This window comes from Malaclemys terrapin, chromosome 9, assembly GCF_027887155.1.
Source record: "Malaclemys terrapin pileata isolate rMalTer1 chromosome 9, rMalTer1.hap1, whole genome shotgun sequence".
Classification (NCBI taxonomy): domain Eukaryota; kingdom Metazoa; phylum Chordata; order Testudines; family Emydidae; genus Malaclemys; species Malaclemys terrapin.
In genome coordinates, this window is record NC_071513.1 from 38,888,423 (window position 1) to 38,903,055 (window position 14,633).

General features: G+C 51.7%; 2 protein-coding genes across 3 annotated transcripts in view; one reads left to right on the forward strand and one right to left on the reverse strand.

Annotated features, from left to right (window-relative positions):
• BTK (Bruton tyrosine kinase) overlaps window positions 1–6,804 on the reverse strand; it is a 29,177-nt gene extending 22,373 nt beyond the window's left edge. The window contains exons 1-2 of one of the 2 annotated variants that reach the window (XM_054039856.1): window positions 1,794–1,843; window positions 1,391–1,455 (exon numbers count right to left, since the gene is read on the reverse strand). In XM_054039856.1, coding sequence (XP_053895831.1) covers window positions 1,391–1,455; window positions 1,794–1,812 — 84 coding nt within the window. In that variant the 5' untranslated portion in view covers window positions 1,813–1,843. Of the gene's footprint in view, window positions 1–1,390; window positions 1,456–1,793; window positions 1,844–6,647 lie in introns of those variants that run through there. The other variant, XM_054039857.1, reaches the window with a different exon arrangement.
• Window positions 6,805–9,138: 2,334 nt separating this feature from the next.
• On the forward strand, window positions 9,139–13,824 carry RPL36A (ribosomal protein L36a). Its single transcript, XM_054039677.1, has 5 exons — window positions 9,139–9,276; window positions 9,813–9,918; window positions 10,918–10,985; window positions 13,280–13,402; window positions 13,755–13,824. Exons 1-5 carry the CDS (start codon window positions 9,274–9,276, stop codon window positions 13,773–13,775), a joined length of 321 nt encoding a protein of 106 aa, XP_053895652.1. The 5' UTR covers window positions 9,139–9,273; the 3' UTR covers window positions 13,776–13,824.
• The last annotated feature ends 809 nt before the right edge of the window (window positions 13,825–14,633 follow it).

Sequence of the window (14,633 nt, forward strand, 5' to 3'; positions counted from 1 at the left end):
TGGGGCAGCGTGCAGGGCTGCCTGGCTGCGCCTCTGTGTAGGAGCCAGAGAAGGGACATGCCACTGCTTCTGGGAGCTGCTTGAGGTATGCGCCGCTTGGAGCCTGCACCCCTGAGCCCCTCCTGCGCCCCAACCCCCTGCCCCAGCCCTGATCCCCCCCTCCCACCCTCCAAACCCCTCGATCCCAGCCCAGAGCACCCTCCTGCACCCCAAACTCCTCATCCCCAGCTCCACCCCAAAGCCCGCATCCCCCACCAGAGTCCTCACCCCCTCCTGTACCCCAACCCCAATTTTGTGACCATTCATGGCCCGCCATACAATTTCTATTTCGCAATGTGGCCTTCGGGCCAAAAAGTTTGCCCACTCCTGAGTTAGACCTATAGCTTGTGAGCAAGAACCAGCCAGTCAAGCAGTCGTTAGTTATGTTTTGCTGTGCTCGTAAGCATGCTGTGATGCCTGGTAGTTCAAATAAACTGGCACAGTCCCCACCTTGAAGATTCTGTCTGTCTGATATTTGTATGGCCCTTATGCCGGAGTAGCTGAATTTTGCAGTTTCAGACGAGAGGCAAACCAACTGAGCTGGGGAGCACAGAGAGGGCTTGCGGTAATTAGGTATGTTCTTCTGAGCAGTGGCCCACGCACAGCTTCACTGAACAATTATTTTTCTGTACAGTTTTGTTTAAAAATATCTCTGAAAAATGGGTGAAAATTTGTACGATTCGATTGACTCGCACCTTGCGGGCATCATGACACAAGGGAGTCTTAAGGATCTGAATGGGGGGGGGCAGGGGAGTGGCCCAGGGAAACTAGCTGCCATTTCCTATGGCAATGGAGGCAGGATGACCTAATGGAAAGGGCACTGGAGTAAGACTTAGGTTCAATTCCTGGTTCTGGTCTACTGGGTGATCTTGGGCAAGTTGTTCCTGCCCCGTGCCTCAGCTTCCCCATGTGTAAACTGAGGATAATGATACCGTCTTTGTAAAGTGCTTTGAGATCTACTGGTGACAAGCACTATAGAAGAGGTAGGTATTATATTATTACTGTTAGCAAGCTGTTTGCCTTGGCTGTATGGTCTTTGTAGCGTGGGACCAGTTATCTGACTCCCACAGCATTATTTCTGCTCCCTGGGTAGGTGACTGAATAACAACCAGGGACTGCTGAATCACACAGTTAATTCTGGTGATAATGACTTTTCATAGGAATAACCATTAGTACTCCAATGCCCAGAAGGCTTGGGATTTTCAGCCATGTCCCCAGATCTCCAGACCCTCACTAATCGCCAGCGATCTGACCCTAGGAGTCACGCTGAGCTGGATCTGCCACGTCTGCCCCAAACAGAGTTGTCAAACTAGTTACCCCACTCTACTGACAAGAGTGAAAAAGGCATTACCTTGCCACGTAGCACCCGAGCAATGGCTAGCATCCACGTGCAGGCAGGACAGCTCCTCAGAGTGTCTTCCAGGTAGAGCCCAGTGACAAAGGAAAGGAAGATAAATACCAAGGGAGGACCAGGTCCCTTGCGCTCTATTCCTATGGCCCCACAGACAGTCCAGCCTCCTTCATTGTCACTGAAATAACACCCAGCTCAGCCCAGGGTGTGTCTTCTAACCTATATCTGGGCAGCACCCGGCCAGCACAACCGGCACCAACCTTGATTGGGACCCTCTAGGCAGTACCTCAATTGAACCCAGGTCACCACCCAGGGGCTCTGCTCCCAGCCCACATTCCCATCTCTGCTTCTAAAGGGCCAGCCACTGCCACTGGGTGACTCCCCAGCGCCATTAGCCACATACCTCGCAGTAAGCTGTCCATTTCTATCGAAGTGAAAGCACAGGAGTGGGAGTGAGAGGATGGCTCCCCCTCTGCCTGGCTAATGTTACTTCCTGTAAATATGACACTTTGGTCAATTGTGCTCTGACAAATGTGGGACAGCTGCATTTGTACATACAAAGTGTCAAACCCCAGAGCTCAGTGAGGCTGCGTGATGTGGCTCAGATATGGGTCTATAGGCAGCACCAGGTTGGGTGCGGGGGAGGAGAGAAGAGGAGGGTGGGCAGTGGTGGCTCATGGGATCTCTAAGCTAGGGCCCAAAGAGACAGGGGTGGTCTTTTCTCGCTTCAGATAAGGGGGATGGAAGTGGCTCTGTGTGATTCTCTGATGCCCCCAACTGTGTGTGTGCTTGGCCGGTCACATGAGCTATCCACCGGATGCTTCTTGTGTCTGAATTTAGAATGCCGCTATGCAGTGCATTCTGGGCTGTCTGGATGCACACCTCAGGGAGGTGCTGGAAATCTAAACCCAAGAAACAACAGGGAGGGCACCCTGAGCTCACAGTTCCTGTGCCTCTTGGCCCCACTCCCCTCAAGCAGTGGGGTCCTACAGATGGATCTATTCTATGCATGTACATTGCATCCTGGGTCCCTGCCTGCCAGGAACCAATGAGATCTGTGCTTAATCTGTCATTGATTGGGGGATAGAAAGGGGGGGTCCCCAAGTCCTGAGGCTTCCTGGGGAATTCCCCTGAAGCCCTACAGCAGAGAGAGAGAGATCGATCAGCCACCTCCTTCCCCCAAACTTCTGCAATCCGTGTCCATCTTTCTGTCCTCTCACTCCACTTCCTTGCATCTGTCCATCCTACAGCAGGAATATTCCCTTCCCCCCCAGCTCTGTGGTGAAAAAGAATGGGAACCCCTCCCTCCCCCAGCTGTATTCTTACTGGCAGGGACCCTCTGCTGTTACTGTCTCTGATGTAAAGGGCAAAGAACAATCCCGGGTGTAAAAGTGTGTCCCAATGAGGCCACTATAACTGAATGGGTAACTCCTGATCATCAGTGTAGCCATGGGGAAGAGGAGAGGTTGAATGATAGCTGGAGCCTGGGACAGAGGAGCACTGTATAATAGTCAACACAGCAACTAAAGCGTTACTTCTTTTGCGGTATATGCAAAAGTAGGAATGTGGGGTCCATGTCAATGGCTGGGTTCCTCTTGCCTAGCAGGACCTGGGTGAAAAAGCAAAAGATGGTAGACCAGGATGCTGTTTTTAACTGTAGCTGAAATCAAGGGGCGCTGCAATGTGGAATTTGGCCCAATATATTGTTTCAACTAATGTTCTAGTCTGCATCTGTGTGCAATTAGTGTGGAGACAGAGCTAAGCAGAAGAGCCGTTTCGAAGAGGCTGATCACAGGAAAATGTGGCAGCTGCTAAAATACTGAGGCTGCTTTTTGGATTACGTGTTCCTGGCAATATAAGTTTGTTTCTAAGTTTAATAGATGCTAAGCTTTGGTTCAGGAACCCCAGAGGAATCCTGCAGTACACAGCTGTGCTAGTGTCCTGCTTTGTGATTTCATCGACTGCCCCTCCTCCCTGATCATCTTGTCCCTATGCTGAAAGTGAGACACACGTGGCTGAGCTGAGCTACAGCCCTCAGCCCCCCTGAGAGGAACCTGCCCAGCTCACTCATCTGTGCCACTGTGGGATTTGCATAACCCAGCCATCAAGGCTCTGCAGTCAAACATGCTGCTTTAACTGGAGCCAGGTTTGCTCTCAATGAGCACTGACACCCTGGAAGCAACTGAAGATGCCCGCAGGGGCAGAGTTCTCAAATGGACTCACTTGGGGATTCCTGCTCTGCTGGGGCTTGGCTCCTGGCACAAACACAAGGTCTGAACACAGAGCAAAGGCAGAGTGGAGCTGGGCTCCCTGGAGTGTAGCAGGAGACGGGAGGGGTTGGAGAGCAGGGCTGGCTGGGTTCACACTGGGGATTGGGGCTGGAGTGGGCAGGGTAGAGAGAGGCCTTGATTCTAGTTGCTACATTCCTATGCTCAGTGCTGGGAAGGGGAAGGACCATGTTATATTCTGGGGTCATTTGGGGCCTTCGCTGGCCCCTGGTGCAATTTAGAGTAGCCTCAGGGATGCTCTAACTTATGTTAGTGCTGCCCAGGGCCCTCTAGAAGCCATGAGAAGCAGATAATAATTGAAATGCAGACATGCCAGGTCCTGGATGGCAAGGGGTTGCATATAGCCACTCCGCCAGTTTAACCTTAGACAGGGGTAATTCCCATTGCCAGCCCTACTTCTGACCCCAACACACTGTGGGCTCCCCATTCAAGTGCCAGGGCAGTAGTTTGCTGAGTCAGTCCAGTGATGACCAGCAATGGAGCAGGGAAAGGAAGTGGCAAGAGATGGCCTGAAGGAACTCCCCAGCATGGGTGTAGGGGAGGGGGTGGGGGTTCTTTAGCAAGGGATGGATTCAGAGATAAAACAATGACAGCGGAGTTCAGAGCTCTGAGAAGTCCGGGGTTAAGACAAGACATTTCAGGAGGCCTCTGTGCCTGGATCTCCTCACTCCCCAGTGGGGATCAATTTTATGTCCTTAGCCTACCTAGCGCTCAGTCCTGGGAGCAACTATCTCTGGCTGTGCAGTTTGATTTCACTTGGTGGGGAGCAGCCACTTCAGGCTCGCAGCTTAACAAGAAGTTTTTACAAGAAACGATCTTTGCACTTCAGAGCCTTAACTGTGTGAAATAAAATTCAGTGACCAAAAAACGAAGGGGAAGGCGAACACAGTATCATCTTTGCCCTGTCAAGCCCCGGCGACACGCCCAGCCCCAAGGTACTGCCGCACCCGGCGACACGCCCAGCCCCGAGGTACCCCGGTGACGCGCCTAGCCCGAGGTACCGCCACACCCGGCGATACACCCAGCCCTGAGGTATGACTGCCTCCTCTCTGCTAGATCACAGCACTTTAGCACATTCCTTTAGCAAGGGAGCAGGTTTTCATCATGTCTAGGCAGCAGAACACCTGGGACCCCACTTATCAAACCACAGTAGTGTTCAAATTATGCTGAGACTCAGCCGAGTGTCTTGTATCTTAGAAAGAAACCCCTCATTGAGAGCTGGAGCCCCTACCCCTGCCCCTGACTCGCTAGCAGAAACAGGTGCCTTTTTGTCATGATGAACAGAAGCGGCCACCCTTTCCTGTCCATCATTCAGCTCGGCCAGCTCCCTCCTCCCCTTGCTGGAGGAGCTCAGGTGGACCTGGCCAGCCAGAGAAGAAGAAAGCCATTAGCCATACTAAACTGTATGCTGGGTGCCAGGCTTCCTCCTTCCCTGCAGCATGCTGTAGCCAGTTGGCTGGTACATCAGCAGGCCACGTCTGCGCAGACGAGATGGACAAAGGGAGGGCAAGGTGGGAGCTGCAAGGCTGACAACTGGGGAAGGAGAGGCAGGAGGCTGGGGAGAAAGACAGCCAGAGACAGGGGGTGCTGGAGACAAGAAACAAGAGGCACCCTTTGCCATATGGACTCTCCCCTGCTGCTCCCTCATCCCTGCTCTGCATCTCTCCCTTCCCCCTCTGCCTGCCCGGCTGATGCTCTGGACTCGGCAGTGTCTCTGCTGCCCTGCAGGTGGCGCTATATGAAGCTGAGACGCTCCAGCTCAGTTCTGTTGTTGCCCATAGGTTGGGCGGGTAGGGAGGGCAGTCACATCTAGGCATGCTTTGCCCACCTTGACCTTCTAGCCATGGATCTCAAAGCCATTTACACATAAATGACAACGCCTGCAAGGTGGGTGCATGCCATTATCACTATGGTGCCACAGGGGAAACTGAGTCGTGGCAAGAGGAAGTGACTGGCCTAAGGTTACACAATAATTCAGTGGTAGACCTGGGAATGGAACCAGGAGTCCCGACTCCCACCACCTTGTTCTGTCTCCTTGGCCCCTGATCCCTTTGTGTACACCAGAGACCATGTTATCAGCCTGGGAGGACATCAGGGCCCTGTCACCCACTGTGTGAACCTTATGGGGACTCTAAGCCATGGTGAGCCCCCAGACCAATCCTGACCCCATGTGAATTGCTGCTATTGATACCTGGGGAACTCATTGCCACAAGGCATTCCTGAGGCACAGAGCCAAGTAGGATCCAAATAAGTATGAGACATTTAGGTGATTAATAATATCTGCAGTCCCACAAGCTAAAATGGACATGTATAAAGGTCATGCATCCTCCTGTTTCAGGACTAACTGCCTAGGAAGAAACTTCCCTTTTGGACATGGTCCTGCCCGACTGGTCATTGCACTGTCCTCGGAACGAGCTGGCACTGGTCACTGTGAGAGGCGATTGGCTACTGGGCTTCCCTGATTTGGCAGTTCCTACATTCCTGTAGTCTGACCCTGTGTGTGATTTCCCCCCACCTCTACCCTCCCCAAGTCCTAACCCTATGGACTCTGACCCCTTGTAGACTCTGGCCTTGTGTGCAGGCCCTGGATGTACTCTCACACTGGGTGATCTCTAGGGTCTATGGGGTCTCCCTGTGTAGCCCATGAGACGTCCAGACACTTTCCAATCCTGCATCTCATGTTGCTCGTGTCACACTGTGCAGCCACCCTTCACAGTCATTCCGCCTGTCTGGCACATTCGTTATGAATTGACGATGGCTTTCACACCCGCTCCTCCTCCCTTCTGGATACCACACCCCTTGCTGGGCATTGCTCCCAAGCATGGCATGTCCTTCTCTGCTTACTCCATGTGGCACACGCTGGACACTCCCCTCCCGGTCTCAGTGCAACGCACAGCAGCCACCATCTCAACCCTCATCACCTCCCCTCCACACACCCAACAGGGTCCAATGGGTCTCCAGAAACTTACTGGTGATCTCCTGTCACTCCTCCATGCGCCTGCCCCAGAGCTGGCTCTCTTCACTAAGGGTGGCTTCCCAGTGGCATTCAGACTCCAGAACAGCCAGTGGGCAACTGGTTTGAAATGCAGGGGTGGTCGGTTAGTGATAGGAATGGCAGCAGGCGACTCATTCTCACAGAGAGCTGAGAGGGAGGAAGGAAGGCCACTGAGAGCTAACCCCACCCTTTCAGTTCCCTTTTTTGGTTTCTGACTTAAGCCAGTAGCTTTGTTTCCTCTTGATCCCACAGGCAGCCTCCAACAGTGCCACCATGAGTCCTATGCAGAGAGGGCACCAGGGCCAAGCCATGGTGTTGGCCTGTGAGTGGTAGGAGGTGTGTGTGCAGAAAGGCAGGGTGGGACAATGGGCAGGGGCACAGCAATGGAAGGAGAGGGACACAAGGCATAGGCAGAATGAGAGAGGACAGATGGAGCCACAAACAGACAGACATCAGACAGACAATAAAAGGGAGATCAGATGGAGAGACAGGACAGGCAGAGGAACAGGACAAGAGAGAACAGGACAAGACACATGAGAAATGTGGAGCAGTTGGGTGGAGACAGTAAGGGTCTGTCTACATAGCAATAAAATACACGTGGCTGGTCCAGATCATGTGACTTGGACTTGTGGGGCTGAAAAATTGCAGTGTAGACATTTGGGCTCAGGGGGAGGGTCCCAGAACCCAGGCTCCAGCCCAAGCCTGAACATCTACACTGCAATTTTATAGTCCAGCTGACCCAGGCCAGACGTGGGAGTTTTATTGCAATGTAGACCTTGGAGCTCCCTTCCCCATGTGGGACAAAGGGATGTGTGGGGGGAGAGGGGCAGAGCCAGCTGCTCCACATGTAGGGCAACGGGGATTGTAGGGGTGAGAGGGGCAGAGACAGCCCCTACTAATGTGCCATATTTAACTGGAGCTCTTTCTGGAGCTGGAGGCAGAGACATGGCCAGTCACTTCCTCCTACTGAGTCATTAGCTAAGGGTAATTTTTTGCTGTTGATAAAAATGGTAACATAAGAGGAAATACACTTCTGCATTTTTGCTGCCTTGGCAGTATTATGAATTTCTTTGTCATTTAAGGATTTCATTCCCCAGTAGACACCCTGTTGGTATGAGATGGAATGACCTGCACCTTTGCACGCGTTCTGTCTGTGGAAAGGGCTGGTAACACTCGAAGGGTTACCATACGTCCTCTTTTTCCCGGACATGTCCGGCTTTTCGGTAGTCAAACCCCCGTCCGGGGGGAATTGCCAAAAAGCCGAACATGTCCGGGAAAATGGCAGCTCTGCTCCTCCCCGACTCTTCGACTCTGTTTAAGAGCCAGGCTGCCCGAGCGCTACCGGCTTCGGGCAGCCGCCGTGCCTCCGGACCCTGTGCCGTTGGAGCCCGGGAGGGGAAGTGCCCGGCTGGGGGCGCAGGGTCCGGAGGCACAGGGGCTGCCCAAAGCCCGAGCGCTACCGGCTTCACGGTTTGCCGGGCAGCCTCCAGACCCTGCGTCCCCGGCTGGGCGCTTCCCCTCCCGGGCTCCAGCTGCGCTGGGGAAGCGCCGGCTGGGGGTGCAGGGTCTGGGGGCTGCCCGGCAAACCCTGAAGCCGGTAGCGCTGGGGCAGCCCTTTCCCCCTGGCTGGGAGTGGGAGGGAGTAGGGGGCGGAGTTAGGGCAGGGAAGGGGCGGAGTTGGGGCGGGGCTAGGGGTGGGAAAATGGGCGGGGCCAGGGTCCGTGGAGGGTCCTCTTTTTTTATTTATGAGATATGGTAACCCTAAACACTCGGGAATAATGGACAGGGCAGTTTTACTCCACAAACTACATCCATTTCCCTGAAGAACATACCAAAATCCCCAGGTGGGGGCACTGAACTCTGCACAGCCGCGCCTAAGACCTGCAACTCCCAATGACTCCAGTGTCATCTCTCAGGGTCAGGCCCCTAGGGCCTCATGTACAACTAGTATCAGAGGGGTAGCCGTGTTAGTGTGAATCTGTAAAAAGCAACAGAGAATCCTCTCGCACCTTTCTGTTAGTCTTAAAGGTGCCACAGGACCCTCTGTTGCTATGTACAACTAGACGACCCCCAACTGCACCCACAGGCTTTGGGTTCGTGCAAATACAGACATGCCTGCACACAGGTTATGCAAAAAGAACAGGAGTACTTGTGGCACCTTAGAGACTAACAAATTTATTAGAGCATAAGCTTTCGTGGACTACAGCCCACTTCTTCGGTTATGCAGTAGATCCGGCACGTGCAAAGCACCTTTTACTCATACAGCTGCGGCATTTCACTGCCACGCACAACCCCTTCCAGTGGCCTCTGCCCCACGCTGGGCAGGAGCTCAACCAATCAGAGGCTCTCCTTCATCTTTATGGCTCATACTGGCCCAGCCAGGATCTTTCCCAACCAATGAACGGTCTCCTTTCATCCTTCTCAGCAATATCTGTTTCTCTCCAGTAGGTGGCGCACTGCTCGCTGCTGCCACACTCCATGGTCGCCAACCGGCGCTCTGGTTCGCCCTTTTCACTCTATTGTTCCGCCCTATTGTTTATTCCCTTCCGCTTCCGGGGCAGGTTCCTTCTTTCCGTGCTGTCGCTGCTGCTGCTGGCAGGATGGTGAGAGGGGGCAGCCTTGGGTGTATCCGCCGCCATCCGCCTCGGGGACCACTCGCCTGAGCTCGGGGCCGGGCTACATGCGTCGGGGAGCCGCTATGGAGGGACTCGGCCGGGGCCGATCCGGGAGATCCCGCCGTGGCTCGGTCGGGTGGGTTGGGGCCCTGTCAGCTCCTGGGAGCCGGGTGCGAGGAGAGGCAGGAAGGGGGGGCTGTCTCCCCTCTATTATCCGAGCCCGTGGTGGGCGGGCATGGGCTGGGGGCGCTCACCCGGCACTGCTGGCTGCACTGCTCGGGGCTGGGCGGCATCTCCCACGTCCCCTCGCTTTACCTGCTGTGTCGAGGCAGTGGGATTAGTGGGCACCGCCCGCCTGTGCCGGGAGAGAGAGGCACTCGTGTACTGGTAGTAATCCCAGTTGCTGGGGGGAAAGGGGGCAGGGTGACATTGCTCATGCTTAGCACTGCTTTAGCTGAAATGCTCGAACGCCCCAGGCAGATTACATGGCAATTACTCTAACATGCTACATTGTTCTCTGCTAGGTGAACGTCCCCAAAACCCGCAGGACTTACTGCAAGAAATGTGGCAAGCACCAGCCCCACAAAGTGACCCAGTACAAGAAGGGCAAGGACTCTCTCTATGCTCAGGGTAAGGGGCAGATCAGTGCATTTCTAGACTAATTTTCCATTGGGAGGCAGGAATTTATTACTCTGTGAGATATACCACCAGTGTGGACAATAATGGGGTTATGATTACTACTGGTAGTGGGAGCCCAAGGGGGTTTGAATCCTAGCAGTGGGTAATGTATTGCTCTTGAGGTAATAAGCACAAGGGATAATGGAGCGGATATGTGTGGAGAATTTGTTAGGTTTCATAACTGTTTAACAATCTATAGTGATTATGGGGTGGAAGCTCTCAGGATCCTTGGACATTCATGTATCAGGGGGTAGCCGTGTTAGTCTGTATCTACAAAAACAACAAGGAGTCACTTACTGGCTTATGTATGTTACCATTCCTGATGTCCGATTTGTGTCCATTTATTCTTTTGCGGAGGGACTGTCCGCCATCATGTGCCAGCAATGCCCCTCTGCCATGTACATTGGCCAAACCGGACAGTCCCTCCGCAAAAGAATAAATGGACACAAATCGGACAGTAAGTGAACACTTCAATCTCCCTGGTCATTCTATTACAGATTTAAAAGTCACTATCATTGAACAAAAAAACTTCAGAAACAGACTTCAAAGAGAAACAGTAGAACTAAAATTCATTTGCAAATTCAACACCATTAATCTGGGCTTGAATAGGGACTGGGAGTGGCTGGCTCATTACAGAAGCAGCTTTTCCTCTCCTGGAATTGACACCTCCTCATCTATTATTGGGAGTGGACTACATCCACCCTGATTGAATTGGCCCTGTCAACACTGGTTCTCCACTTGCGAAGTAACTCCCTGCTCTCCATGTGTCAGTATATAATGCCTGCATCTGTAACTTTCACTCTATGCATCCGAAGAAGTGAGGTTTTTACTCACGAAAGCTTATGCCCAAATAAATCTGTTAGTCTTTAAGGTGCCACCAGACTCCTTGTTGTTTTTGGACATTCATGAGTTTCAACTGTTGGCCTGAATAGTTTTGTTTCTTCCCTGTAGGAAAAAGGAGATATGATCGGAAGCAGAGTGGTTATGGTGGTCAGCCAAAGCCTATCTTCCGTAAGAAGGTGAGCATGCTAAAGGAAAGAGGGTGTTGAAACCTTCTGGTCAATTTCATGTGTTCTGGTGAACAGAGGTAATTCAGAGACTCCTATAGCCTGGCATGGTTTGTTGAGTAGAGATTCATAGCATGTGTAGGTAGCCTTGGGTAGGGATGTCAGTGCATGTTGGCATGGGTCTAAACTGGGTGCAGTGAGTGTAATCTTGCTGTTCTTGAGGCTCAGCAACTTGTATTAATGACAGGTTTTGCCCTTTTGTACCTGAATTCATTTCTTTCCTCTGCTGCTCCTTGGCCAAACGGGAAATTTTTCCTCATGGTAGATTGAAGTAGCATGCCTTTGTCTAGTGCAGGGGTTGGCAACCTGTGGCATGCGTGCCAAAGGTGGCACGCGAGCCAATTTTTTTTTTTTTTTTTTTTTTTTTTACTGGCACGCTGCTGCCAGCCAAGGTTCTGGCTGCCGGCCCCACTCAGTCCGCTGCCTGCCTGGGTGAATAGAACCCTAGGCTGGCAGTGGGGACCCCGGCTGGCAACGGAACCCCAGACCAGCGGCGGTTCACCCGCTGCCAGCCGGGTGGGGGGGCGTGGCTGATGGAACCCCAGCCCGCCGCCGGTCTGGGGCTCTGTCCGCCGACCCGCTCAGCCAGCTGAGGGTCTGGAGTTCCGGCCACTGGCCCCTTGCCAGCTGGGGTCCCAGCCACCGGCCTCGCTCAGCCTGCTGCTGGCCTGGATGAACAGAACCCATGGTTGGTAGCAGGCTGAGCGGGGCGAATGACCGGGACTCCAGCTAGGAGGAGCCAGCAGAACCCCCCTCAGCCTACTGATGGTCTGGGGTTCTGGCCGCCGGCCCCTTGCCAGCCAGGGTCCCGGCCATTGGCCCCGCTCAGCCTGCTGCCGGCCTGGGATTCCAGCCGCCCGGCCCCCTGCCAGCTGGGGTCCGGGCCTGCTCATCCCGCTGCTGGCCTGGGGTACCAGCAGCCAGCCCAGGGCTCTGCTCCTGGCCGGGACCCAGTGCTCTGCAGCCGTCCTTGGGTACCGGCAGCTAGCCCAGGGCTCTGCTCCTGGCCGGGGCTGGCCAATGTCCCTTGAATGACAGAAGGGAATGGCCGTCCCACTGACTTTTTTTAAAGGGACATAATGGGGATAGAAATGAAATTACCCCTTTCACTTGCTCATATTGCTGATACCTTAAATCGTTACAACTGGAAGAATTTTAAAAATCCAATGTCTATAAACAGTGTCAACGCTAAGAGATTTACTATTATAACTGTTTTGGTTAGGAAGATGATTTTTGCTTTTAAAAAAAAATAGTTATACAGTGCAACAACTGTGTAGCCCAGGCCTAAGACACTACATTAAAGGTGATCTGAGGGGGAAAATGGGTTTGTACCCACTTTCACTGCTTCATAAGTATAAAGGATGCCTGGAGAACTGCCCTTATTTAAAAAAATGCGTGGGGAGATTTACTTTTATTTTAACCATAGAAATATCTGGAGTGTCATGTCTGGTTTTCTGTTTTTGCTGGAAGATTCATTAGATGTCTCTGATAATGGGGACTAGTGAACTCAGCGTATTATCTTAGTTTTTTGGTTCTCTCTTGGCTTCCAGGAAAAAGATTGGAATTTCTAATGTAATTTTAAAAAAAGCAGAATTAGCCCCATAACCTTTTTTCCAGGTCCTTATAACGAACACAGGCACAACTCAGACTTTTTAATTTGCAGGTCATCTTTTAAGACTGGTGGCTTTTTAGTGTTGCTTGGGTCTATTAGGAGCATAGGGAGAGACATTGCAAAGTAGCTTTAGCATGCTGGCTGTGTGGCACAGTTGGTGACTGCCGTCCTTGGGTAACAAGCAGAAGGATGGCTGTGTTCAGTGTAGTTTCATGTCTGTCAGAACCATAATATAATCTGGTTTGCTTGGTAGTATTGGAAACTATTTGAGTAGCCAGTGGTAAAAGGAGTGCTGCTGGTTAGGATTACCATTAATCTCTAGGACCCAGACTAGAACCTGTGGATGGACAGAATATTGCAGGCCAGGACTGAAATGTGGTAACAGATCTGTGCTGGGAAACTGGCCCCATGGTTTTGTCAGCTCTGTGCTCTTCATTCCGAATAGGAAGTTGAGTTTGTTCCCAGATTTCTTGTCTCCAAACTCCCAAGGCTGCTGGGTTTTTGTTCCCGCAAGGCCTTGGAGCGCCTAGCCTGCAGTGTACGTCAGGACGAGTTGTTCCTCTCTAGGGCTAAATGATGGCTGGCTTTGCCTGATACTGGGAATATTCTGTTCACTGACTTTTTCTCTCTCCAGGCCAAAACCACGAAGAAGATTGTGCTGAGGCTTGAGTGTGTGGAGCCCAACTGCAGGTCCAAGAGAATGCTGGCCATTAAGAGGTGCAAGCACTTTGAGCTGGGAGGAGATAAGAAAAGAAAGGTATGTGCTGAGAGGGATTGTGGGTGAAAGTTAAACTGTGGACTGTGGCCACTTCAGTGCTGAGCATGGTGAGAAAACTACACTTCCAGAGCTGGCCAGCAGATCTTAGCCACCTCTATATTAATGTAAAGATCCTGCTGCTCGTTGGCTGTAACTAGTTAATGGAGAAACTAATGAGGTTGCAGAGTTGGCTTTTGGCCAACTCTGGAGAGTAATGTTAGTCACTGGATTTTCAGTATGGCTGTGAGAGGGTGCTGTTTGAATAGTGCTCCATAGGGGTCCCTGAGGCGAATTGAAATGTTTATGGTAGGGTTCTGTATTGCATACACTTAATCAGTCTTTTCTCTTACAGGGCCAGGTGATCCAGTTCTAAACTCCATCTTGTTCATTGTTATGGAATCCATTAAAATATGTGGAAAGAATCTGCTGCTCTTGTATATTTCCTTATTGCTAGGGAGGGACTTCTGGGTATATCAAACCCAAATGGGAGCTACCACTGTGAATAAAGCTCTCTGGGACTGGGAAATCTCACCAGTGGTTGAACATTGCTTTTGTATGGGCTGATGCTGCCTAAAAAGAGGTTTTAGAATAAATTCTGTCTGCAGCTAGAGAAACTTTTTTTTAATCCAGACTCAAAGGTGTCAGCTCCTGGGAGGTTGCTCAGGGCCTACTAGTCTGATGTACCAATGTGGTGTGGAAGCCACATGTTGCTATTGTCCCAAGTCCCTTACTTCCACAAAAGGGAGTAGAAGGTAGGGCTGTGTCTATGTATAGGACTCCATGGGACTGTCTAAACAGAAGTTGCACTGGTTATCCTTAATTGATTTAGTTAAATTAGTGCAAACTCTGGTATGTGACCACTTACCTGTTTTAAACCTGCTTCAGTAGTGTTGCTTGTTTCTGAAAATATATGGCCACAAGCTAAACCACTTTAAGACAGAGTTAAATTGATGTCTGTATACAAAGCTGCAGCAGTTTAACTAAATTGTATAAAATTCCACCTTTATTGTAGTGATAGTTTGCATGGACCAGCCCTTAGCCTTACCCACCCCTCCCTTTTCTCTAAAAGCACTTAATACAGTGTAAGATCAGCTTACCCCTAAGTGATGGTCCTAATGCATGGGGGAGGGCTGGCTTGGCTTTTGCTGATCCTGCTGAATAGCAGTTGGCCTCATTCCTTATACTAGATATATAGAGCTGGCCTCAGTTTAGATCCCTCTTCTCTACAAGC